This window comes from Thunnus thynnus, chromosome 10 (assembly GCF_963924715.1).
Source record: "Thunnus thynnus chromosome 10, fThuThy2.1, whole genome shotgun sequence".
Classification (NCBI taxonomy): Eukaryota; Metazoa; Chordata; class Actinopteri; order Scombriformes; family Scombridae; genus Thunnus; species Thunnus thynnus.
This window is the reverse complement of record NC_089526.1, coordinates 5,596,655-5,623,675: the sequence shown is the minus strand read 5'-3', so window position 1 is coordinate 5,623,675 and position 27,021 is coordinate 5,596,655. Positions and strand designations below refer to the sequence as shown.

General features: G+C 40.7%; 1 protein-coding gene across 6 annotated transcripts in view; it reads left to right on the top strand.

Moving 5' to 3' along the window:
- The window catches only part of smarcc1a (SWI/SNF related, matrix associated, actin dependent regulator of chromatin, subfamily c, member 1a), a 28,681-nt gene extending 3,546 nt beyond the window's left edge, over positions 1-25,135 (top strand). Inside the window, exons 4-28 of one of the 6 annotated variants that reach the window (XM_067600591.1) lie at positions 128-209; positions 914-1,006; positions 1,122-1,191; positions 1,504-1,573; positions 2,127-2,202; positions 2,664-2,789; positions 3,924-4,018; positions 4,213-4,343; positions 6,901-6,960; positions 7,137-7,174; positions 8,095-8,216; positions 8,372-8,443; positions 8,532-8,645; positions 9,226-9,379; positions 9,574-9,678; positions 9,931-9,990; positions 10,713-10,971; positions 11,148-11,309; positions 13,335-13,390; positions 15,216-15,369; positions 16,037-16,215; positions 16,602-16,736; positions 19,000-19,351; positions 19,523-19,648; positions 20,893-25,135. In XM_067600591.1, coding sequence (XP_067456692.1) covers positions 128-209; positions 914-1,006; positions 1,122-1,191; positions 1,504-1,573; positions 2,127-2,202; positions 2,664-2,789; positions 3,924-4,018; positions 4,213-4,343; positions 6,901-6,960; positions 7,137-7,174; positions 8,095-8,216; positions 8,372-8,443; positions 8,532-8,645; positions 9,226-9,379; positions 9,574-9,678; positions 9,931-9,990; positions 10,713-10,971; positions 11,148-11,309; positions 13,335-13,390; positions 15,216-15,369; positions 16,037-16,215; positions 16,602-16,736; positions 19,000-19,351; positions 19,523-19,648; positions 20,893-20,984 — 2,983 coding nt within the window. In that variant the 3' untranslated portion in view covers positions 20,985-25,135. Of the gene's footprint in view, positions 1-127; positions 210-913; positions 1,007-1,121; positions 1,192-1,503; positions 1,574-2,126; positions 2,203-2,663; positions 2,790-3,899; positions 4,019-4,212; positions 4,344-6,900; positions 6,961-7,136; positions 7,175-8,094; positions 8,217-8,371; positions 8,444-8,531; positions 8,646-9,225; positions 9,395-9,573; positions 9,679-9,930; positions 9,991-10,712; positions 10,972-11,147; positions 11,310-13,334; positions 13,391-15,215; positions 15,370-16,036; positions 16,216-16,601; positions 16,737-18,999; positions 19,352-19,522; positions 19,649-20,892 lie in introns of all 6 variants that reach the window. The other 5 variants (XM_067600587.1, XM_067600586.1, XM_067600585.1 and 2 more) reach the window with 5 other exon arrangements.
- Positions 25,136-27,021: the final 1,886 nt, after the last annotated feature.

Sequence of the window (27,021 nt, the reverse complement as noted above, 5' to 3'; positions counted from 1 at the left end):
GAAGGTAACAGTCATAGGAATCACACTTCAAGTCACTGATTAATGACATAAAAGTCATTTGATTTGCATGATTAGTACACTGGAACACTGCAACCACATCTCACTGAATGTCTTTCACCATCCCCAGGCGTCGGTTCGACCTGCAAAACCCCTCCCGGATGGACAGGAACGTGGAGATGTTCTTAAATGTAGAGAAGAACTTGGTCCAGGTATGACCCGTACTCTCTACACACACAGGCCGCTGGTTGACGAACAGCTCACAGTCTTCATTATTATTATTATTATTATTATTTTGACAAACCTGACTGGTCTTAGTGGAATAGTTCTGTACTTCTAAACTGGTTGTATCATTTGAACTAAGATTCATTTTATCCAGTTATTAAAGCTAGAAGTTTACTGTTTTAGTTAACTGACATTAATCTGCTTTTTTGAGGTCTTTTGATCCTGATTTAGTAATGGTATTGATTAGAGCTACAACGATTAGTCAATAGACAGAAAACTAATCCACAACTATTTTGATAATTAATCGTTTTTTTTTTAAAGAAAAAAAAGCTAAAATTCTCTGATTCCAGCTTCATAAATGTGAATATTTTCTGTTTTTTTTTTAAGTCTACTCTGATGATAAACTGAATATCTTTGGGTTGTGGCAGTTGCTCAGAACAAAACAAGATGTTTTATGTGGCATCTTGTGCTTTGGGGAGCATTGAACGGCATTTTTCACCGTTTTTGGACATTTTATATATCAAACAATTAATCAAGACAATAATCAACAGATTAATAATAATGAAAATAATCATTTGTTGCAGCCATAGTATTGCTGCTTCTTGTAATTTGACTTCAGTGTAAACTGCTTGGACGGACAGATGAGCAGTGGTCGTAATCTGATTTTAACTTAATATTTCTGTACTTCCAGAACAACTGCCTGACTCGACCCACTGTCTTCCTGTCACCGGACATTGAGCAGAAACAAGCCAGTAAGCTCAAAGACACCATCAAAAGGCACCAGGTGAGGAGAAAAGGGATTCCTGCTAATGGCAAACCCCGTCGGTTTGTTTCTCTTTTAAATCAATCTCTTTGATTGATAGATTTAATTGTTTTGTTCTTCTCTCCGTCTTCTTCAGGGCTCCATCACTGAGGATAAATCAAAGGCCACCCACCATATTTATCCTTCTCCATCTCAACAAGAAGAAGGTAACTGTTGTTAGGTCAATTCATAATCATAAGACATAACATTTAGGGTTGATTTCCCAGGGTTGGTCCCACTTTCACTATCTCTAAGACTTTATATACCATAATGTGTTTCATTTCTTATTGCCATGAAAAAGATACATTTTTACACAGTAAATGGCAAAAAATATCAAATGTAAACAAGTGCTTCACTTATCTTGTTGTTAATGATTTTGTTATAGTGTGTATGTTTTTTTTTTTGTTCATACAGTACTCAATATTTCATAAAGATCATAAGTTAATATATGTGTGTGTGTGTGTGTGTGTGTGTTGCAGAGGAGTGGCTGCGTCCTGTCATGAGGAAAGACAAACAGGTGTTGGTGCACTGGGGTCTCTACCCGGACAGGTGAGCAGAGAGGAGGATAAAGAGCCTCACAAACGGGCCTCCACCACCGCTTATACATTTCTTTTCATTCATTATTATTTTTGGTGAACTAGCTCTGAATTAACATCTTTTTATGTCACCAAAGGCACATACCTTTATCTTCGTTTTAAAGTGATTTAAAGTTAGTTGGTAAAGGACACAAACGGATGCTCTGGGGTCCAATATTTAAATTTCACGCAGTGTATAACTAACCTAAGAGAGATCGGCAAGAGCGCTTAGAAAGATCTTCACTTTTCTGTATCTTTATTTCCTTCTAAGTTGTCTTTTTTTGTCTTTTTTTTTTGTCTTTTGATTTTTAAACTGATTTTTAATCAAATGTCTCTAAGTAATTCAAAAGCAGTGCCGTACTAAGAGCACTGTAGAATATTTTAGTGTATTTTTAATTAGTGAAATAATGATCCTTTTCATAACTTACAGTAAACTGTATCTCAGGTCTGTTTGAGTAACTGTTCTAGTCTCTTTATCAATGTTGTACTTATTACTGACCCGTGGCTGTTTGTTTTTATTGTGTTAGCTATGATACCTGGGTATCAGTCAGCGAGGTGGATGGTGACGTGGAGGAGCCGCCCAGCACTGACAGGCCGTGGAAGGTGAGCAGCGAGGAGTCAACACTCACAGCAGAGTTCAACATCTTTAAGCTAAAATGGACCATTTTCTTTTTTGAATACCAAAGAAACAGTTAGTCACTAGTGTCAAGTGAGGCCATCATTGTTATTTTTTTGTTTTATGATGGCTTTTAGCTCCAAAGAGAAGCATGCAGGAAGCAGCAGCTGTGGCAACTTAAGCTGCCATGACCAACAATCCATAACAGATATGTAGATGATGCCCTGATTACAGTTACTGTTATATGTCATTAAAGAAAACATTTAAAAGTGCAGTACATCATTCTAATATCGACACTAAAAAGCTCTACTAATCATCAGGCTGCAACAGTGAGTTCAGTCTGTTGGGAGACGATGAGGGAAAGCGTCTGTTAGAAGAACGGCGTGATGGCAGTCGCATGCAAGCAGGATAAGCTACACATAATATGTCATTGACTGTCCCCCCTCAGGTCCACGCTAAGTGGGTTTTAGACACTGATGCCTTCAACGAGTGGATGAATGAAGAAGACTACGAGGTGGACGAGAACAAGAAACCAGTCTGCTTCCGCCAGAGGATCTTCCCCAAGGAGGAGGAGGTAGATATTTTGTGTGTGTGTGTTTGTTTGTTTGTTTGTTTTTTCTCCTATTGTTCCCAAAAGTTTTCCAGACCTGGTTCATCAGTACAAATTGAAACTATTGTACAAGTCAAAACACTTTCCCATTCATTTGAATGAGAACTGACTGATGCTGTATGTTGTCAACAATGTCAACAACAAGTCTAGAGTGATACTTGTTAAAACTAACCAACAAAAGACACTGAATTTGTTCTGTACTGGATGGGAACTTGGGGATGGAAAATTTTGAGTGATAAAATAAACGTGAATGCTGGTGTCTGAGTGTGTTTGTGTGTGTGTGAGAAGTTTTTGCTGCAGATTTGTGCTCGTTGCATGAGGTGGATTGTGTCCTCGTGGATCGTGCGTCGTCCTCCTTCCGTCTGCGTCTGTTTGTTGCCCATCCTTTCCAAACCTTTCCTCACACTTTCTCTCCTTCTGATGTATTTCAGGGTTTCTGTTCATGTTTGGAAAATTATTTTGAACGATTTAAAAAAAAAAAAAAAAAAAAAAAAAAAATCAGACAGAGAGAAGTTAAACTGAAAAAAAAAAAAAGTTTACTAGCCACAAATTGCTTTACGGATCAAAAGTTTTCACATGATTGCAATTAGATGCCATGTAAAAGCATGGAAACACCTTCAGTTTCTGCTTAATATTAAGCTAACTGGCCATGTAGATGTTTCAATGCTGCTACTTAAATTTAGACGAGTAAAATTGGCGGCAAATTGAAAGTGTGTTTGATTCGGAGGTGTTTTTTTTACTTGTGTTTGGTGCAGAGTGCATGGAGAAAGGAAGCATTAAAAAAGAAAGTATTAGTGATTTGTTCAGAAGATAAAACTTTCTTTACAATGCACAAATCAAGAATTGGAAGTTTGGGTAAAAGAGATATTTTAAGAGAGGTCAGTATACAGGAACCCTGGTCGTCTCCTCCACCACCACAGCATCCCCCCTTCCCCCCCCTCCCTCCCTCCCCGCCGTCGTTCTCCCACTGCTTCCCCTCCTTGTGTGTGCAACCGTTCCATCCTCTCATTCTGCGGCTCTTTCTCTCATCCTCCATCCCTCGCTCCCTGCGCTGCACGGGCTTTGTCTGATCAGTCTTCCCGTACACCCGATCGCAAGGAGCGCAAGGCCAACTCCGCCGGCAAGAAGAGGAGACGCTCGCCCTCGCCGCCCAGCACTCCCGCTGAGTCCCGCAAGAAGGGAGGAAAGAAGGGGTAAGGAGGCCAATTTTTGTGTTTTTGAGTGTGTGCAAAACATTCAAAACGTAAGGATGATGAAACAAGTATCTCAAACCTGCACCCTCATCTTTTTAAATGTCACAATGTTAAGTTCCATCTACAGTGACTCGACTTTTGTCAGGGTTTCCAGCTGCGGTTAACTGATTGTGACTCTGCCCTCTCTGTGTCAGGAACCCGGGGCCTCACTGGAAACGACGGGGCCACAGAGGCGAAGAGGAGGACACGGAGGAGGACATGACTAAGGACATGGACGACTCCTCGGCCGGTGCCAGTATGGAAGAAGGCAGCATGTCCAAGAATGGTATGTGTGCCGCGGGTCGGGGCCCGAGCTGGGAGGGACACTCCCCTTTTTTGATTATTGCATGATCTGATTAAACAATCAGATGAAGGCAGCAGTTTGGTTAAAATGTTGACCAAAGAAGAGCTGCGCTATTGATCGTGTTGTAATTGAGATCACTGTTGTGACTACCGAAACAAATGAAATTGATCAGATGCAATCATGTGTAGCTTAAGGCCAAAGTAGGAATGATTCTAATAGTTACTTTCAGGAATTGATTCATCTTTCTTTCACTAATCCTTTCGATTGATTGTGTCTAGAAAGTTCCAGAGTCCAACGTAACGTTCTCACATCACTTGTTATGTCTGACCAACAGTCCCAAACTTAATTCACAATAATAATAAAACTTAAATTATTTAAAGATCCCCTCCAGACATGTTGTATTTCATGTCATGATGTATATAAAATACTCTGCTTTCAGTAATTATTTATGACTGATGTGGTTTTTCCACAAAAAAAGTTAAATTATCTTGTTAAAACCATTAAAATGACATTTAATCTTTCTGCCTCATTTAAAATTCCACCATCTATGAATATGCAAATATTTACGGTTGGATACAAGATTTCTCATGAACTCCGTTTGTATTTGCACTGGAGGCTTCAAGTTTCCACATCACACTTGTGTTAGTTGAATACTGGATTATCAATGAGCTCCTCCAGCAGATTAATATGAAAACAGCCATCCAGTGTCAAACTCTTCACTTACGTCATTCTGCACCGTGAAGCTCAAACATCGAACTGAAGGAACAAGAAGAAGAAAACAGATTTTTGAGCAGAGGAGGACTTAAATGATTCATTTATTATTGAACTTGTAGATCAGTTTTCTTTTCTGTCTATTAATTTGCCTCTCTATTGATCGTTTCAGCACTCGAGGTTTGTATGTCAGTGCGAATGATTGACAGAAAGTTGGCAGAACTGTGTTCTAAGTTTAGATTTCCCCAGTGCCGTTAACGCCTGGTGAGCCAGAAGCCTGGGGGAGAACAATTTGTCGTTGAACATTAGGAACACCAGAGAATTTCTTTTGTTCAGACTTGTCTGAACAGCTCGTCTTTTAGTCACAAAATACTGAAAACGCTGGTTTAGCTTCTGTATCGGATTACTGAAGAACAGACATGGAGATGTAGAGGAGGGAAAGAAGAGGTCGTCTACACGCTGAGATGTTCAAGCTTCCAAAAAATGTATTGATGCAACATTGAGACCTACAAGGTCGAGCAAGCATCATCCAAACACCTTCTTGTCTTTTATAGGCTGCTTTATGTTTTCACTTGTACTTAACGGAGGTTTGAGGTGCACATCATCCACCTTCTTCCCTTTAGAAGTGAAACAAACTACCATCTGTAAGGCTTACCCATGAATGTAACATCATTAGTATTATTGTAAGCTTTTGAGTTTCTGTTCTGGCAAAAATTTTAGAGAGACAGAAAGATTCTGGCCTTCAGGTTAAAGGAATACAAAAAACTATATTCACATGAGGTTGTTTGACTGCAGTCAGCTTCACACCAGGCAGAGAAATGTCAAAAAGATCATTTTAGCTCCTTCACCTGGTTCATCATGAAGGTTTTTATAGTTGTATGTTTGGCTTTGTTGTCTTTTCTTTCTCACTATTTTGACACAATGTTGTTTCAAATAAATGGAAAAAGAATCTGTTCATTTTATTTTTAGGCCAATCATCACAAAGTCTTTACATTTACTGTCGTTCTGAATCCTGTTAGAAAGTTTGTCAACTTAAGTTGCTCATCAGTTGAAGTGATGATTTCCTCTCAGGAGACTTTTCCAATCTGTCTTATTAAGTATTTTATCATCCAAGAATTTCATACATTTGCTCTTTCTTACTTCTCAAATATAAATATTTGCAGGTTTTCTTTGCTTTCATTGTAAATTTGTATGTTTCGGACTGTTGGTCATACTCAAAAAGGTATTTGAAGATGTCGTAATATATGAGCGAGCGGTCTCTATTTTTGAAACCATAATTAACAGACCAGTTTAGATCTGTAGTGGGTTTTTATGACTCCCTGTGCGCTCGTTGCTAAATCCCCTCGGCGGCGCTGAAGTCCTCTGACTCTTCCACAAACAGACGCACATCATGTTCCAGTCAGAAAAGTAGGAAAACAGCCTCAGGATGTGTTGTTGGGTTTTTTTTTTTGGTTTTTTTGAATAACCAATGATGAATTGAGCTTGATCAGTACTCTCCTTGAGGATTGTCTTTTAAAAATTAAACTCACAATCCTTACTAAAAAATGCTCTTTTTAGACCAAGTCCCATCTGCGATGTCCCACTTTTACAAAAATCTCTCTTCTCTCTAACACACACACACACACACACACACACACACACACACACACACACACACACACACATACATACACCCGGTCTATTTTAGTGTCCTCTTTTGCAAACCAGAGTGCCGATTAATGCCTCCATGCCCAAGGCTGAGTTATAAACTGTCTTCCTTTTACTTCAGTGCTCAATTCCTCATCATATATCTTTTTTCTTTTTTTACTTTTTTTATTTATATACACAGCAAATTCAAAGAAAGACAGTGAGAATACTCCAGTGAAAGGAGGGAATGTGGCTGACTTGGGTATGTGTCTATGACTGAAATGATCTGTTTAGTTGTGTATGAATTTAAATTAATCAACCATTTAGAAAAAAAAAAAAAAACTTACTGTGATCAGTAAGTTTTCAGTATAGACCATGCCACAGTGTGATGTATCTCAACTAAAACGTTTGTTGTTGTTTTTTTATTTATTCTTCCAGATGACATGGAGGATGACTCTGTGCTGTCTGGTGGAAAGGTAAGAAGATGATTCATGACTCCTTGTCTGCTTATGTCATCAAACCAAACACTGTAGGTGTGTGTGTGAGTGCTAGGGAAGTAAATAATATATATTTTTAGCTGTATAGAACGTCACAAATCGACACTCTTAAGTTATTAGAGCTCAGTGTAGGTCAAAGGTCGTGTAACAGTAGCTCAGTTTTCTAAAATAAATGCCACATAAACAAAAAATGTCTCTGCTTCAATCCACTGCACACTATCACATAGGAGGAAATGTATTTTAGAATAAAAGGTATTTATTTTTCCATGAAATGAACCCTACAAAATACAAGAATAACCTCATGTGAAACAAGGTATAACAAGCAAGTTATAAATGACTAATCACGACAAAAATAATTATTTACAAAATTCGTCATCAGTCTGTTCACAGAAACCCTTAAATTTAATCACAGCTTCCTAACACGTCAACAAGTGAAATGAAGAAATTATTATGAATGAAGGGAATCCAGAAACATGTCTGAGGGATAAGAAAATGTTTAATATTATTGATTTTAACTTTTCAGACAGATAAGGCGTTGGTGCCCGTTTTTTTTTTACATGCCATTAATTAATATTAATTTGGGTTGAGTGTTGGAGCTGGACGTATTAAAATGTGAGACAATTTTTCACCAAAATAATAAATTACTCCAACATCATCTCAGTTTCTTTGATTTTTGGAGCTTTTTGGCTTTTTGGAATATGGGGCCTTTAAAAAGAAATCAATGCATCTTATTTCCATTGCAAACACCAAATGTATTATTATTTATTTATTTTCTACTATTTATTTGTTCTCTGTGTAATGCTGCAGTAAACACTTTATTGATCACCATGGGGGGGAAATTCAGGTGTTTTTCAAACTGTCTTGTTTTTAAACGTGTTCTCTAAATAAATCGACTGCAGGACGACGAGGATCAGGGCAAAGCTGAAATAAACAGACTGATAGACGCGAGCGAGGACAACGTGACCGAACAGACGCACCACATCATCATCCCCAGCTACGGCGCTTGGTTTGACTACAACTGGTAAGAGCTGGGTCAGGATGTATGGAAGCCCGGAGGTCACAGGAGAAGGCGTGTGTTAGTGTGTGTGTGTGTGTGTGTGTGTGTGTGTGTACATTTGGCTGAATCCAGATGCAGCAGCAGTGCTCAACTATTAAATTTATTTCTTTCTCTGCCAGCATTCATGAGATTGAGAGAAGAGCCCTGCCTGAGTTCTTCAACGGGAAGAACAAGTCCAAAACTCCAGAGATGTGAGTTTAGACGCACACCCAGCATCTACACATACCTGCATATTACAGTAACGCCCCGCTAACGCTGTTCTTCCCGACTCCTGAACAGATACCTGGCCTACCGCAACTTCATGATTGACACGTATCGGCTAAACCCTCAAGAGTACCTCACCTCCACCTCCTGCCGCAGGAACTTGACCGGGGACGTCTGCGCTATCATGAGGTGAACTAAGTTTCTCTTTATTCTGCCGATACAGAGTCCGATCTGATTTTTTCAAATTCTTTATTTTTTACAAGCTACTTGATCCAAATACTGAAAGTTCAAAAAAATTAAGTTTTAAAGCGAAAGTTCAATTGGGAGACAATTGAAAGGACATATTACTCTTGTTGGAGTAACACTCTTTGAAGAGTATAATTACAAACATATGCCTGCAGAGAGCACACAAACCAGATAATGAGTTTAATTTTGGCCTGTCACGAAGTTACTCACAGAATTAACATTAATTAGTGACAGCTGATATGACCTTTTGACTGGCGAAAGCGTTGGTCAGTGCTACTTGAATGTTTTCTAAACTGCTTTGCTAATGATTATTAGCATCTTAGCGTAGTGAATCCATGTATTTTTTCAACCTCAGTGTCTGAACTGTCACTAAAGCAAAGCAGCACTTAAACACTAGCAGGCCACGGTGCACATCTTTATGATGGGGTTAGCTCTCTCTACTTTATTTTTATGAATGAATTTAAATAAACCATAAAAATGCTCAAACGATATATAATAAAATGTCATCGCTGTGTGTCTCCAGGGTTCATGCGTTCTTGGAGCAGTGGGGTTTGGTGAACTATCAGGTTGATTCAGACAGTCGCCCGTTGCCGATGGGTCCCCCGCCCACACCCCACTTCACCGTGCTGGCCGACACACCCTCGGGCCTCATGCCCCTGAACCACAGACCTCCTCCGGTAAGGATGACTAAAGTGAGCAAACTGGAGTGATTGATGGATGGAAGGAGAAATGAGAATGTAACGTGTTGCTCTCTCTGGATTTCTGATGCCTTTCTGTGCTGTTTCCAAGAAATGGATTATTTTAAAAACTCAATGACAAACTGATATATAGGTTGTCTGGTTGCTTAATGTGATATGTTTCATCCCTCCAGATTCCACCTCCGCAGCAGATGCCCAACTTCCCAGACAAAGGCAAAGACAAACCCATCGACCTGCAAAACTTCGGCCTTCGGACCGACCTCTACAACAAGAAAAAGGTCAGCACACAACACCAGACTTAATATGTTTTTCTACGTTTATGATTCCTGATTTTTAAAATAGTAAATTAAGAAGGGTGAACAGCAGTATCAACACATGTATAATAATTAGTTTTTTCACCTTGTGCTGGAGGTTATAATGAAAATGTGTCTGCTATCCTACTTTAAATACTCCTAATACACATTCCTATTATATGATCCCTATCTTAATGTGATTCTTAATGTGAATATATTGGTTTTGGTTGCCTGTAGGGTAAAGGGGTGAACTCCACCAGGGAATGGACCGAGCAGGAGACTCTACTGCTGCTGGAGGTGAGTCCCACAAGGACATAGGAGAGGACAAATCTGCAAAAAAAAAATACTGTCAATTATGTTTTAGCTGCTCGGTCTCTTCCTCTATCCAGATGTCATAAACACTGATGGACACATAATATGGTTTTTGCACTTGTTGCATGTCCTCCATCTGTCTCTCTCTTCCCACTTGTTCCTCATTCTTCCAACTTTTCCTGTAAGCCCTGCACCTTTTTTTGATTTATCTGACTGAAATTTTCCTTCCTTGCTCACAGTGACCTTCTCTCTCCTCTTTCTATTTGCTTGTGAGTTACACTCCTTTCCACTATGCAAAAACCTCTTTCCCTCCACCTGTCATCTACCTTACACACCTTAAATCTGTAGCTCTGTCCTCCCTCGCTTCAGTTGCTCATCAATCAATATTGCTCACACTGACAAAGTGTTATGACCACTAAGACTCATATTATGTAGACAGTGTCTGGTTCCAGCTTCTCAAATGTTGTGTTTTTCTTCAGTGAATTGAAAAGCTGAAGGTTTTGGACTGTTAGTAGACAAAACAAGTAAATTAAACACATCACAGTAGCCTCTAAGAAACCGTGAATGCAATTTTTTCACTGTTTTTTTTAAACAATTCATAGACTATAAGATTCATCGCAAAATTAAGATTATTCTTCAGATTAATAGATATGGAAATAGTTGCTAGTCGCAGCCCTAATGTTATAACTCCCCTCACCTGCTAACAGGCCCTCGAGATGTTCAAAGACGACTGGAACAAAGTGTCGGAGCACGTCGGTTCACGCACCCAAGACGAGTGTATCCTGCACTTCCTGCGGCTGCCCATCGAGGATCCGTACCTGGAGAGCACCGAGGCCTCCCTGGGCCCTCTCGCCTACCAGCCCATACCCTTCAGCCAGTCTGGAAACCCCGTCATGAGTACTGTTGCCTTCCTTGCCTCTGTGGTTGATCCCAGAGTGGCGTCTGCTGCCGCCAGGGCAGCTCTAGGTAAGATTAAACTGTTTTGACTGTTAAATTGACTGATAATGACATCCAAAACGGTCCAGCAGTCATTTTTTTGCAAATAATGCGAGGCAGTAGCATTTTTCACTCTGAACACACCTTGAGAGTATCATATTAATGTCGGTCATGAACTGAAAATGGAAAATGTCCTCCGTCCGCAGAGGAGTTCTCCCGTGTGCGTGAGGAGGTGCCCGCTGAACTGGTGGAGGCTCACGTGAAAAAGGTGCAGGAGGCGGCCAGGAGCACGGGCAAGGTGGACCCCGCCTTCGGCCTGGAGAGCAGCGGCATTGCTGGCACCGCCCCAGATGAGCCAGAAAAGACGGGTGAGTTACACCTAACGAGGGCTACAAACGTCAGAAACCCACGAATGAAAGTATAAAACTGTGTAAAACTCAGTTACAAAGTTGCTTCACATTAAACAGCATCAATAAACAATAATAAAATTGTTACAAAACAGAAATAATAAAAAAACAAAACAACATCAGTTTAAAAAAGCGAGGGAATATATGTATAGTAGTTATAACGAGTAAAATTTGATCCACACAGGGTTCGGTAGTTTTGTGTGTTGTGATGTGCAGCCACTAGAGGGCAGCAGATAATCAGTTTCACTAGCGAGCCATCTAGCAGGAAGAGACATCTGTGGTGCAGAATACTGCTGTGTGTGTGTGTGTGTGTGTGTGTGTGTGTGTGTGTGTGTGTGTGAGAGGACATGTTAAGGCCAAAGGAAGAGTGGACAGTGTCATCACTCTTTATTTTTTCCTCCAACTTTTAACACAAAAGATTGTTTTCACCTGAATATCAGACAGAGATAATCATGTCTTGACATTTGAAGTCGGTGCACCTCTCAGTTTTTATCAGCAGAGGGATGAACAATGCAGGAGTGTGTGTGTGTGTGTGTGTGTGTGTGTGTGTGTGTGTGTGTGTGTGTGTGTGTGTGTGTGCATACATCCGTAGTAACCAGTGGATTAAAACAACGGTGGCAGATGGGGCAGGGGGAGTGGGAGGAGGGGGAGCAGAAAACTGGGTCATCACACTCTACCATGTGCTTATCTCTTTCTCTCCTTCTCTATTTGCCTCTGTGCTTTCTTAAAAAAATTCTCTCTCTCTCTTTCACTTTTGCTCACTTCTTCCTCTTCTCTATACACACACACACATCCACACACAACACCACAATCATCTGTTACACCTGAATAAACGCCCTCTAAGAGCCACAGTTGCAATCAGTAAACTTTAAATGCATTCAGTGCCTCGACCAGCCCGAAGCGCTGGACCGACACACGCGTCACACAATCAATATTCAGACCTTTAACACACGCTCAAGTGCACCCGAGACACGGTACACATGTGTTCACCCGGTCACGTGCGTGTTCACACTTATACTCACACTCCACACTCTTCCTGTTAGGCCTGTTCGCTAAAAATGTCCTTGGCCTTAATTTCCTCTCCTGATGTCTTTCTCTCAAACACTTGTTTATGATGGTGTTTACCTTCAGAGAGTCTTTAAATGCATTTTACAGAAAACCTTTGGATTTGACACTGTTGCCTCATTCTGTTGCCAACATGTGGAAAATTGATCTCTAATCTGTGTGTGTGATTATGCATCCGTGAACAGAATCTCACCCTGATTTTTACTTGTTTTTTAAAGGTGCAGTATGTAAGGATTGACCACCTGATCCAAACAAATAGGGGACAACATATCCCCACCACCGTTATCACTCACTGACTATAGCTTAATGTTTACAGTGAGTCTGTGCGGAGGCTTCTAGATATTAAAATACTACAGAGACATCAGAGCCAGTGGTAAATTACAAAAGAGTTGCACGGATCAGAAAGCGGTTTCACCACAGAGATGAGTTACAACGTAACTCTGAGTAACAACTGAATAGTTACACACATGCCCCGAGGGCAGGTGTAAATCATAAAATGTCATAACAGCGCTTTTTCTACCACACAGCATCATTTTTTTAAAATTAATTGCTGCCATTTTGCAACATGGTAATCCAGCACCTAATTTATTCATGATATTTCAATATCGATCTAACTTACTACAATGTGCTACGATGCCAAATGCCATCATGCCAGCTTACACATAGCTGGTGCAACCCGGTGCAGTTCACTGGATCATGCAGCTGAGACGGCCAGCTGATGTCTCACCCGGCCAGCGTCTGCATCAGCAGACGTCGTCGGTGTTATTTGGATCTCGCCAAATCTTACATATTGTATCTTTTTTTTTAGGCGATTCATTTGGGAAGGGATTGAAATGAAAATTTAGGCTACAGCATAATAATCAGGATCAGTTTTAGTCTGTGACGTGATGTGACATTTCTCTGCCCTTCTGTCACTTACAGAAACCACAGAAGCAGAAAAGACTGACACGGACACAGACTCCCAGCAGGGCGATAAGGTAAGAATACTTCAAAAAAGAAACCGCTCAAAGTTCAGGAAAAGTCACGTTATATGTGTATATATATGAAGCACAATTAAGAACAGCACAAGTTGACCAAAATGCTACTTTTCAGTAGTTTTGTTGTTACTAATGTGACGTCTCCAGCAGTGGAGAGCAGCTTCTCTGCTACAACGCTGATATCAGGGAAAACTATGGTTATCCAAAAAAAAAACGTACAGGAACAGGAGCTTCTGAAATGAAACATACTGAGTTGTTTTCTTTGCTCAACTAGAGTTGGTTGAAGTTTTGTTAAAAGTGCTGCAGTGTGTGTTGGTCAGCTGGTCTCGACTGTTAGTGCTGGACTTCTGTGCTTCTCTCTGCTAATGGTAGTCTTTGATGGTGTATGAAGTATTCAAAAAATACTGAACATTTGTCTCGATAAGCTAATTATTAAGTTATTCAATCCAAAATGCACCTGAACACTTGCCTTTTTTTTTTTTTTTTTTTTTGAAGATGAAGCACAAGATAAGTATAGCGGTTGCTGCACTGCCCTTGCAGATGAGTTGCACCCCAAATATCGCTGCACATCTTGCAGAGTAGCACTGCTGACGATCATGTTTTGGTCTTTGATGTAATCTATAGTGTTCACTTTTCATGAGAGACTTTTTTTTTTTTTTTTCCCCCCCTGACTTTAACCTTTCAGGCAACGCCTCCTCTCAGGCAACATAAATATCCCATAAAACTGCTCCCAGCCTGGAGAGAAGTGCTGTCTGAGGAACAAACACGGGGAACAAAAGTCTCTTCTCTCGCTGTATAACTTCATAACCTGCAAGCTTTATAGACACTATAACCCCACAACCCCAGCATGTACACCAGGGTTCAAAATTAACTTTTTTGTCCACCGGCCAAATGACTGGTGAATGATTAAATTTTACCAGCTTCTCTATAGATCACAATTGTTTTTTTTCTGGCTGGTGAGTGAAGCAAATCTACCAGCCACTTGTATATTTCATCAGTATTTGGTTGGTGCTAATTTTGTGCCTTGATATACACACTGAACATAAAGAGTTATGCATATCCAAATGCAACAGAATAGAAATGGCCTTAAAGCTTTCAGTGTTTTACTATAAATAGCTACGTGCAATGACGGCAAGGCACAATCTCTTCAATTTTTAAATCAAATCAGGTCATCTGTTTGCATATCTCCAGGCATCATCCTACATGTCATGCATTTATGAATGAAAATGCATGTCAAGGTTTGTTCTTAGTATGAATCTGACCTCTCCGTGGATCCACAGAAGCACTCATTTGATTTATATTTTAATATCAGTCGTTTTAAAAGTGACTAAATTGCCTGGTGCTTGTCTGTTTTTTTGTCAGCCGTCCCATTGCTGTTCTTCTGTATTCGTCCTCCCTCTGACACTTTTTCTCTGTCCCACCTTGTATTTGATTCCTCTACATTTAGACCATATAGTTTGGAAAAGGCCCAGCGGGTGAATGTAACGGCAGTTAACGTTGTCCACGCTCTGCTGGGCAGCTTTGTGCCTGATGGCTTCTTCATTAGCATCCATTATCCAGTGTCAGACACTCTGTCCGAATCACAGCGATTGTCCCCGGAAAGTGAATAGGGGTCATGATTCGACCCAGTATTCTGTTTCCCTTTAATACCCTGTGCATCACAGCGTTTACCAGCTGTTACTGGCCACATAGATTTAAATTAGAATGACCCCTCAAAACGATTGTATCCACATTTATTTTTGTTGATGTTCTCCTTTGATACTGTATGTCAGTCATTTGTGTGCCTGTACTTACTTTATCATCTGTCCGTGTCCTCGTCGTTCAGGCGGAGTTGAAGGACGAAGCGGAGAAGCCCAGCGAGTCTGCGGAGAAGAGCGACAAGACAGAAACCACGGAGAAGGTGAAGAAGGAGGGAGCGGAGACGTCGGAGCGCGAGGAGGAGAGCGAAGAGGGAGGCGAGGCGAAGACCGCTCCAGCAGGTAACGCTGAGATTCATGACAAAAATACTAAAAAATGTCCCAACACACTTCTAGTTCATGAGCTCGCAACTAGAACATGTTTTAATCCAGTAAGGATCTTTGTCAGGTCTACGTATTAAAAGATTTGTTCTCTTTATGTAAAATCAGAGATGTGTAGGATTTTATTTATTTATTTGTTAGTAGTAGTAAAGTAGACCTGCAGCGATTAGTCAATTGGCAGAATTTATCTGCAACTATTTTGATAATCATTTTGATAATTAGCAAAAATGTGAAGCATTTGCTGGTTCCAGCTTGTCAAATATGAAGATTTGCTGATTTTCTCTGTTTTATCTAATTGTAAACTGAGTTTCTTCGGGTTTTGGACTGTTGGTCGGACAAAACAAGACATTTGAAGACTTTATCCTGGGCTGCAGGAAATTATGATAGACATTTTTTACTCTCAGGCCTTTAAAATACATAAAATTCAACAATAAAATACATATGGAACTGCACAAAACAAGCAATTTACAAGCCATGATATAATGGTTATCCTGTAATTGCCACTTGTGGCCACAGGAGTCGCTGTTCAGCAAAAGTTAAAGCTTTGCTTTAAAACTTTTAGTGTTCAGAAGGACATTTTTATGTGTTTGACACCGTCTGCTCTGCTTTCTGTCTTCGTCCCCGTCAGACAAGGACAAGGAGGAGGCTATGGAGACGTCGTCCTCGGAGCAGGAGAAAGATAAAGAGGAGAAGGCAGCTACGGAGGAGGGAGAGGACAAGAGGAAGAAGCTAGAGCACGACATCGGAGAGGGAAACATCGCAACCGCGGCCGCCGCTGCCCTGGCGTCTGCTGCCACAAAGGCCAAGGTGAGACTGCGGCAGTGCTGACTGAGTCATAGAAAACACACAAGTTTCATGTTTCCAGTGTTCACCTGTTATTTGGCTACAATTTTACTCAAATATGTGTACTAAAGCCACAGTACTCAAGGATGTAGCGCTCCTTAAGGATTGGTTTAGACATAAAGCAACAACTTGTGCTTTTTCTTGACTAGAAACCTCTGTGGTTTATTCCTGTAAAACATAGGAAATGTATAAAGAAAGGGTTACACCACCAAGGTGAAATTCTTGTCACAGTTTAACTCCCAGAATGAGCCAAACATCAAGTCAAGATATCATGATGATGTAACCGTCATGTCGTTGTTTGACATTGATCAGATATTTACGGTTTGTCTCGTCTTTATCCTTCCTCTCAGCACTTGGCGGCGGTGGAGGAGAGGAAGATCAAGTCCCTGGTTGCTCTGCTGGTGGAGACCCAGATGAAGAAGCTAGAGATCAAGCTGAGGCACTTCGAGGAGCTCGAGACCATCATGGATCGAGAGAAAGAAGCCGTAAGTTGTGCTTTGAGAAGGATGACGGCACAGTATTGATTATTGAGTTCCAGCTGGTGTATTTCACTTTCACTCCCTGTACGCTCAAGAAGAGCTCTCAGCTAGTTAGTCACTGATAACAGACGCTCATCATGCAGCTTTAAGTCACAGCCACTCTCTTAAATGTAAATGTAAATATTAAACATTGGACGAGAACTGTAACAATTAGTCAATTAATCAAATAGTTGATCAACTCAAAAATGAATCAGCAACTCTTCTGAGTCATTTTCAAGCTGCTTTTCTTTGTCATACGTGAGAGTAAATTAAAAATCTTTAAGGTAACGATTAATCGATGATGAAAATAATCGTTAGTTGCAGCCCTACGTTGGACAACATGAAACACATTTACAATCTCCCCACATTCAAATGTAACAGTCTGATGGTTCAGTATCATAACTGTCAGAAAGTGAAGGAAACACTGTGCAGCATGTTTAGACCAAAATTGGAGTCTAAGTGTTTAATCTGAATCCTTTCAAACCGCTTATTGAATCTAATTATATTTAGCGTTTCAACAATTAGGAGAAAAAAGTATGCACATTCAAAAAAAAAAAAAAAAAAACTTAAACAGGTGTTCTGCTGAACAGGAGACATGTTTATTTTTGATCAGTCAGAAGAATTTCTGATTGATGTGAAATGTAATCACAACCCAGCTGAGGTAAAAAGGTACCTTGTTCAGTCTTCTTGGATTTAGATTGGTACCGAATCGCTCATAATAGTTAATATCTTCAGTGTTTATACAACTAAAACAGTTGTATAAAGCCTGTTTGTTTGTGGTTCCAGAGGGAAAACAAATAAACATCGGTTGGGGATTGAAAATGACAAAAATCTAAAATGATGGATAAATAATTTCAGAATGCCAGTGTATGTAAAGATGACAAAAACGTTGGAAATCGGGTTTACACTCAACAACAAAGAAGTGTACATGGAAAGCACTGAATTTCAAACACAGGTTTTTGGAATTATTATCCAAAAATGACCAATATTACACAGTTGTGTGGTTGCTGAATTGACACAAGTAGCCAGTAAATATTTGAAGTTCATCTGCCAGCATTGGCCGCTGTACAAGTTGGCTTCCCACCTGGTCCAAGTCCTCCACCAAGACTGAAGAGGACACGCCGAATTACCTCTTTGTGAGGGGTGATGAATTGCAAATAAAACATTTTGAGAGTAAAGCGGTTGTATAGTCAGGCAAGTGAGACTGTTACCTGCTTCTACAGGGTAAATGAATAGCCCTCTGGTGTGTGTGTGTGTGTGTGTGTGTGTGTGTGTGTGTGTGTGTGTGTGTGTGTGTGTGTGTGTGTGTGTGTGTGTGTGTGTGTGTGTGTGTGTGTGTGTGTGTGTGTGTGTGTGTGTGTGTGTGTGTGTGTGTGTGTGTGTGTGTGTGTGTGTGTGTGTGTGTGTGTGTGTGTGTGTGTGTGTGTGTGTGTGTGTGTGTGTGTGTGTGTGTGTGTGTGTGTGTGTGTGTGTGTGTGTGTGTGTGTGTGTGTGTGTGTCCTGCCGCTGGTCTATCCCCGGAGACGCCAGCGAGAGTGTAAAACTGTGTTCTCCTGTTGGAAGCATCCGGACCGTAGCCCAGTTTTCACAGCTGTAAATAGTGCATGAAAAGGACTGTGGTTTATATAAGCTTTCTCAAGACTGAAGAGAAACCAAACCTCTGCTGCTGCTGCCATCGGCTATAAAACACTTAGCTTCTAAAAAAAAAAAAAAACAACAAAAAAAACAAAAACAAAGATCCACACAGTTCAGCTTAGAGACACAAACACTGAATCAGTCGGTGCACCGTCTCCCGTGCAGACGTGCAGGCAACCACAAACCGTAGCTGCAGGGACAACAGAGCTTTCATATGATGTAGTGTTTATTATTGTTTTTAGTGCTTGATTGCATTAAATGTTCTCTCTGACAAAACCTCAAACCGCACATCCCCCTCTGATGAGATTTAGTCAAACATTTGTTCAGAAGACTTTTGTTTTAAAGAACCAGAGTGTTTTTATTAATATTGAAGATAATAGTTCAGCAAAGAAACCCTTTAAACCTTCTTCCACATTCTCTTGTGCTAATATTTAAGGATGAAATGGGGACAGTTGTCAAATTTAAATCCAACTGTCCTCCACCGTGACCGTCACCCATCAGTCATTAGTGCGTCGCTGTCAGTTGTTCTCGCTGTTGGTCGTCTTCATTTAATCATCTTTCTTGGCGTTTCCTCCATCTCTCTCTTTCTCTGCAGTTGGAGCTTCAGAGGCAGCAGCTGCTCACCGAGCGTCAGGCGTTCCACATGGAGCAGCTCAAATACGCCGAGATGAAGGCGAGGCAGCAGATGGAGCAGCAAGCTGCCGCAGCCGCCGCCGCCGCCGCTCAGGCTCAAGGACAGGGACAGGCTTCAGGCCCTGGACCCCACTCCGGGCCACCTCCTTCAGGCATGCACCCTGGAGGGCCCCCGCCACACCACGGAGGACCTCCTCCTCACCATGGAGCACCACCACCCCACCACGGAGGGCCCCCGCCCGGTGCCGCCATGCACCCCGGCTACCCCCCGATGGGTCACCACCCCATGGCTCCTCACCATCCAGGACAGACAGGTGAGAGACACGAATGCAAAGCATGTGTGCTGCTGGGTCATCTGTTGCCATGGTTACACATTATTTTAAATTAAAACTCCACCAACCACAGCAAACTCTTGATTACATTCAGTAAAACAAACAATACCTCCCAGTGTCTGAAGTTTTCCCTCCATACTTCCTGCACTACAGGACCAATGGGACCAGGCCAGCCGATGCCAGGCCGTATGATGCCCGGCCCGCCCTCCGCCGGCCCCCCTCCTGGCGGCATGCCTCCCATGATGCCTCCACGTCACCCCGGAGCTCCCAACGGCATGTGTGAGTACAAACCTCACTTCTGCAACATTCACTCATGATGTTTGAGCTGTGTGTGTGTGTGTGTGTGTGTGTTTACATGTATAAACTCGTATGTTTGTGTACATCAGATTTATTAAGGGGATTTATTTTTGGGTGCTGAGTACACCGTTCAATTCACCAGAGCCAGCGTACTTTAAACCAGTATTTACACCACAAACAACCGAAGAGAAAAATGTGTCTGGAAATCTAAATATGGCCGTGACCCAAGAGCAGACAGTTGGTGTTTAATATGAATATCTGCTGCAGCTAAATGCTTTATTAGCATCACATCACAGGCCAAACCAGAACCTTGTTGATCCTGCAGCTCAACAGCAACTGAAATCATCATGACATGTTTTTATAAGTAAAGCAAAGACTAACATTTAAAAAAAGTTAAATCAGTCAATTAACGTACTTAAATATCACTATACAAATATCTAAAATAACTTAACATGATCAAAAAACAATAGGTCCGAATATATTTCATGTAAACTGTAGCTTCAATGTGATCAGAGACACTTTAATAATGTAATGATTTTTCCAATTTTATGTTCTTGGATTACCATGAATAGACGTTTTCTGGCACTTTGATGATGAAAACAGTTTAGCAGACTGATGAGAGTTCATCAGACAGGTGCTCTCTGTTTTCCTACAGGAATTAAAATCCTCCTTCAGTCTTTGTAGTTTGTAGGTTTTAAATCCCAGAAAAGAAACAACATTGAATCTGGATTATTTGATTAGGAGCCAGTTTCTATACATGAAGTCTACTCCAGTGATTTTTAAACTTTTTAAAAATTTGTGAGCCATTAAATCAAAAATATGTACATTTGACTACCTTTGCCACAGTTGTACGTCTACGACCTGTAAGCAGTTAAACCAAAGTGTTTTTCCCTTTTTTTTTTTTTTTTTTAAGAAAAAATAAAGCATTATTTTGCGTTTTCTTTCCTGACCTGTTAAACATCTCATGACCCCTGAGATTTACATAAGAACTCTTCCGGTGGATCCAGGAAAGATCAAACCCGTGGTGCATTTGTGTTCTTTGTAAAAGAAAACGTTCGCTCTGGTCACTGGTTTCGACCTCACAGGGTCCTCATCAAACGGTGGAAACAGATTGCTTACACCTGGTACTCTAAACAGACAATACAGTAGAAATAAACAATATAACATCACATAATAAGATCAGCAAAAGATTCTTCTTCTAAACTGAGCATCTTTCCTCTCCTCAGACCCTGGCCCACCACCTGCACAGCCTGAAGCGATACCCGCAGCTCCTGTTGGTCCTCCAGCGCCCACGAGTGGACGTGTGGCTGACAACTAAGACCTACACACACACACACACACTCAGATACACACAAAAGCACACACACACACACACATAAACAAACACAAACAAATCTAACTCTGTCTCTGAACCTCAGCCCCCCTTTTTTGATGGCCTTTGCAACTGGCTCGGTATTTTTTTCCCCCACAACACCCAAAACAACCATAAATTTCATCTAAAGACACACAAACACACACTCAGGGTTCAGTGGCAAGGGTGACCCAATTTCTCACACACACACACACACACACATCCAGACTTCCTCTCAGGGCACAGCGGCAAGGTTCGTCTAGTAATAAACACTGTTTTCTGCTCTGTTGGGCCAGATGGAGGCTGGAGAGAGAATGACTCTGTGTACAGAAAACAAAACAAGGAGACAGAACAGATGAAAAAGCTCCGTCTGTCTCACCTTTCTCTTCCCAATGCTGTTTTAAATGACACTGTAACCCCCCCCCTTCCCCTTCCCCTTCCCCTTCCCGTCTCTTAACACACAAAACCACACACACACACACACACACACACACACATCTTCCTGTCTGGTGCCTCTTTCCTCTAAGCCAAACACTAGGGGGAGCTAGTGAGACCAGAGAGCCTTCAGACATACAGGGGTGTGTTTGTGCGCTGATCAGCCTGAGCTGTAACACACAAGAAGACGATGAATCAGACATTAATACGCTCACACACACACACACACACACACATAGAGAGAGCACCCAGCCTGCCCTCACTCTTGTCTTGTCGAGTATCTACCTCTCACTCCTCTTTAAATGATACACTGTAGTTCTGTGTGTGTGTGTGTGTGTGTGTGTGTGTGTTCAAGTCAGAGGGGTGTTTTGATGGCGGTTCACTCGTCTGCTTTGCCTCCTTTGACCGGTCTGTGCCTCTCATGTAACTGTCGCTTAAAAAGTTTACATTTGAAATATTTTAAAAGAGGCAGGTAAAAGGACAAAAAGCAACGTTTGACAGGTTTTTTTAAGACTCTTCTGTCTTGTCATGATTACAAAAAAAGCCCACAGTGAAGAGCAACGCTACCTTACTCATGTAGTTGCCGTGTGTGGGTCAAGCAGTAGAGACGGACCTTGTGAAACAGCTTAAAACTAACTCATTGTACATAGAAGCAAATATTCGTCACTACAAGATGGAAGAGTTTGAAGATGACCTTTCAAAATGCTGTAAAACCTGTAACATCATTCCCCAATATGACAGGAACTGTTTGTTTTTTTATGACTGAATTTAAAATATGAGGCTGGATTTTTATTTTCAACAAATCGCATGAAAAGACAAAACCTTCTGACTCTCTGACTACTCTGCTTTGACTGGCACTCAACCCCAAACTCACTGGTTCCTGTTAAAGACAAATCTTTCGAAACACCTCACAAATATATAATTTCATTTTAAAAGAAGGCTAATCAGTTGGCCTCTGTTGAATTCAACAAATGTTACTCAACAGGATTGATTAGTGAATTTGGACTATTTTCTGCTGTGAATTAACACACGTCAGCCAGTGCAACAGTGTTGCTCATCGATGTGTTTATAATAACTTTGGACAACAACAGAGATCTACGACACAGAGGAGAATCAATACATTGATTCTAGTTGTTGACAATAAGAAAAAAACTTTTAAGCATTAATGCATAAGATGTGAGAGATGTAAAATCTTAGTACATGACTGGCACAAACTGTTCAAGTCAAACTGTTGAGGAAGGACAGGAAGCTAAAACACCCGTCATTCCTCCTCCTGCTCCCACCACCCACACCACTGTAACACACACACACACACACACACACAGAAACGTAAGCTAAGCTGAGGCTCACACTGGAGGCTGCATGCACACACCGACTTGGCCAGACCCTGCCACAAAGCACTGGACAACCACACACACACATATACACACACACACATATACACACACTCACACATACATATAATCTCCTGCTGACCTTCACACAGCCTTTTACAGAGAGGGAGACGCTGTGATGCGGCTCGACTGAAACATCAGAACATGAACGACGCTCTTCCTCAGCGCAGTGGGCTTCTAGATGTTTTTTAGGTGCTGATACTGTAGCCAATAAACCCGCCTCCTCCCACCTCCTCCCCCCCCTCTCCTCTCTTCTGCTCGGTTTCCTAACGCCTAGTGCTGCCTACCTCGCTAACCCCTTCCTACTCCACTTCATAACCCGACCTCACACACGCGCACACACACACACACACACACCTTTGTGCATTGCTTTTTAGCCACTAGCCATGGTAAAGGTTAGCAATATCCTCATTCCTGTGTGTTAACACACCTGAGGAACCACCTCAACGTCCTCAAGTGTTAACAAACAAGGAGAAGCAATCGTGATTTCAGAGTTTAGTCATCAGATCATTTTGTCCTGTGATGTTGCAGTAAATCTAAACAAGGGGAACAACCGCAAATATAGGGCTCCAATGAACATTTATTTTTTTCATTATGGTTAAATCGATAAGGCAATTAAGTGTCAAAATATGGAAAATCGCCCAGAAAATTTAGAAGAGTCCAAGGTGACATCTTCAGGTCGCTTATTTCATATAAACAGCTGTTTATTTAAAGAAAACATTAACAGCAAATACTGAGAATTAAAGCTGGAACCTGCAAATATTTATTTCAATTGCTTATCAATTATCCAGATTTCCTGTTGATTCATCATTATTGATCTCAGAAAAAAAAGCAGTTGGTAAAGCAATCTTGCCACAAAGTCTCTATTAGCAGCAGCTCCAGAGCTTTTGATCGTATCACAAAGGGCTGCAACTAACGATTATCTTCATTATCGAATAATCTGCTGATTATTTTTTTTATTTTATCAATTTTGTAAATAAAATGTCAGTAAACAGGACAAACATGCCTGCTAATTTCCCAAAGTCAGTTGACATCTTTGAATGTCTTATTTTGTCCAACCAACAGTCCAAAACCCAAAAGATAATTCAGTTCACTATCATGTACAACAAAGAAAATCATTAAATCTCTATATTTGAGATTGAGCTGAAACCCTTCGTTTAGAAACTTACTAAAACGATTATTTGATTTATCTAAATTGCTGCTGGTTAAATTTTCTGTTGATCAACTAATCAGCTGTAGTATCACATGATCTTCAGCAGATGAAGTTCACCCAGTCGTCATGGAAATTGTAGATGTTCAGTTTTTTTCCGGGCGCTCTGAGATCTTCTCATCCAGTTTTGTCAGCTGCTTCTTCCAAGATCAAGAATGAAGTCGCAATCTCAACTTTAAAAATTAAAAACCCTCTGGGGAAAAGAAACACCTCCTACTAAAGTACTTTGTGACAAGATTGTTTTGCCAACTAATTGTTTTTAGCCTTTAAACAAATCTAAAATAAAGTCTATATTATATTTATAGTTAATTTCCCTTCCACGTGACTTGCATTCGCTTGATACATTTAGTTTAACATGAATGTTGGCTTCAAATATAGAATTATTCTAACAAATAAAAGGGTTAGTAACCTATATATACTAAAATATTTCGTGCTCGTCATCCTTCATCTCTCCACAGTCGACACACAGGTTAATAATAAGCTCAAATAAGGTCTTTTTTAATGTGAAGTCTTAACCCCAAACGACTCCCCCCCCCCCCCCCCCCCCGCTAGCACTGTTAGTATCTCTGCTACCTCTTCCTCGTTCATCTGCTAGCTACCTCTTCTAGAAATCTTCCTCTTGCTATCTGCTACCTCTCTGCGCACCCCTTCGCTACCTCTCGTCGCCATTTCCTTTCGTTTCCTCTTTTTTTTTAATCGTTTCTTTTCTTTCCCGCCCACACGACTGCTGCATCACTGACTGTTGCCCCTCTTCTCCCAGCCTGTTGGAAGAAGACAAAACACACACATCTCGACTCACGCTCTCGTTCACCGCTCCCTCCTTTCGATCCATTCGACATCTTACCAGGCTTGTTATGTAATGTCACTTAAATATGACGGGAATCCCCTTACATATATTATCTTTAATCGATACTTTTTTGTGTTAATGGTAATGTATTTTTAAGGAGAAGTTTTGTGTAGATGGAAGTTATCTCTGTTCTTTGGAAGTTTGTAGCATTTTGTTTTTCCTTTTTTTATTTTGTATGGGGTCTGTTGGTACTTGGACCTAGACACTGTCGAATAAACTGTGTTTTGTATGAGTTTGATGTCTCATTTCTTGGTTCCATTTTTCCTCACTGCTTCTTGACACACACACACAAAGACACAAAATTAGCTTTTCATAAGCCATGCTGAATCTCATAAGCTTCAGGTGTTACTGTGAAATACCAGTCTGGAAAATATCCACAGGTAATAAAATGAGCCCAGCAGGTGGAAGCTGGACTAGTCAATAACTACGGGATCATGTGCTGTATTTGGTCACCAGCAAAGTAATTTTGGTTTAGACTCATACAGGGCAAAAGGAGAAGTTCATAATCTTTCAAGTTTGTCTTAAAACAACAGTCAGGTGTCCGTATAAACCCTAAAGGAGGTTTTCCTGGCTGTAATCATTCCTCCTGTTCATACTGGTGATTAAAAGATCCTTCAAATGCACTTTTCAGTGAAACCTTTAAATGCATTTTGTGCAAAAATGCATTTAAAAGTTTATCTGAGGCTTATATGAGGCTTCAACAGTCTGAGTTAGTCATATCAAGTGGATATCTGACACATTTAGTCTTAAGCATCAAATTCCCTCTGTGTTTCCCTGTTGAGCTGCGGTGGAAGTATAGTAACAAAAAGAGGGACTTTGGCACTAAAAAGACTAACGTTGAAAGATATCTACTTGATTTGACTCATTTGGACAGCTGAAGCTTCATATTAGCTTCAGATGAACTTTTAAATATATTTTTGCAAAGAGGGACTCTGGATTTCGTCCCTCATCACTTACATTGTAAGTGCATTATGAAGAGATCCTCTAAGTATGAACAGGAGGAAATTATTGTTTTAAGACAGACTTGAAACATTGTGAACCCGTCCTTTTAGTGCATGACAGACCTTTCTAGACCAGTAAGTGAAGTAAAATTGGCCACAGTTAAAGGAGCAGTGTGTAGAATTAAGTGGCATCGAGCAGAACAGACTTGGCAGAGCTCGCCATGTTGCACTGCCATATTTCTACAGTAGTGCAGAATGGATGAACTAGTCCTTTAAGACCAACACATGGTTAACATCAACACATTGATATTAAGTAATAAGTGTGGTATATTATAATTTGAGGTACATTTTTATCCAGTTGTAGAAGTAGTTTTTAAGTAAAAGTTGCAACCACTGTGTATAAAGCTGCAATAATCAGTGGGTCAAATGACTGTAATGTGATTGATGGGTTGTTTATATTTCATATAGATTAACCCACAGAATGATCACCCAACTATGCTGTTCTCCTCAGCTCAATGTAATGTTTTACTGTCTTTCAGCTTTTTGTTTTCATCAACCTCGTTTCCAGCAGCAGCAGGAAGCTGTTTCACCAGAAAAACCTCCACTGTACACTACTCACTCACTACTGAGCAGAACACAGAAAAAGTTAGCGACTAGCTGGTGAACATAGTGGAGCATTTAGCAGCTGAAGAGCCAGATATTTTCCTTCAGGGTTGGTGGAAACCAAAGAAGGAGAGTGAATATTGGACTTATATTTGCCAGTTGGAAGGGAAAATGACTTCAAATGTTAATGCTGCTGATTGTCTCCTGGATGTGTACAAGCAACGCGTTGACCACATCAGCTTTATACAGTTATAATTTGTCAATGTTGTGTTTACAGCTTGTAACAGAAATCTATTAATGCTACTTTAACCTGTTGTAGAAGTTTTCTGATCATCAAGATTATTCCAGTGATTTAATACTGCACTTTAAAGACAGATTATAGATTTATAAGAATAGTCAAAATCGTTGCAGTGGCAGAGATATCCTGACTTTACACTTCCTATAATGCAACTCAAGCTGAAACACCTGGTTGAGCTACAGAAGTCATTATACAACTGTTTTTACAGGCTGTGAAGTACTTCCAGTGACTCGTAAATTGACTGAGACATGGAAAATTAGTAGAGTCCCTTTAGAT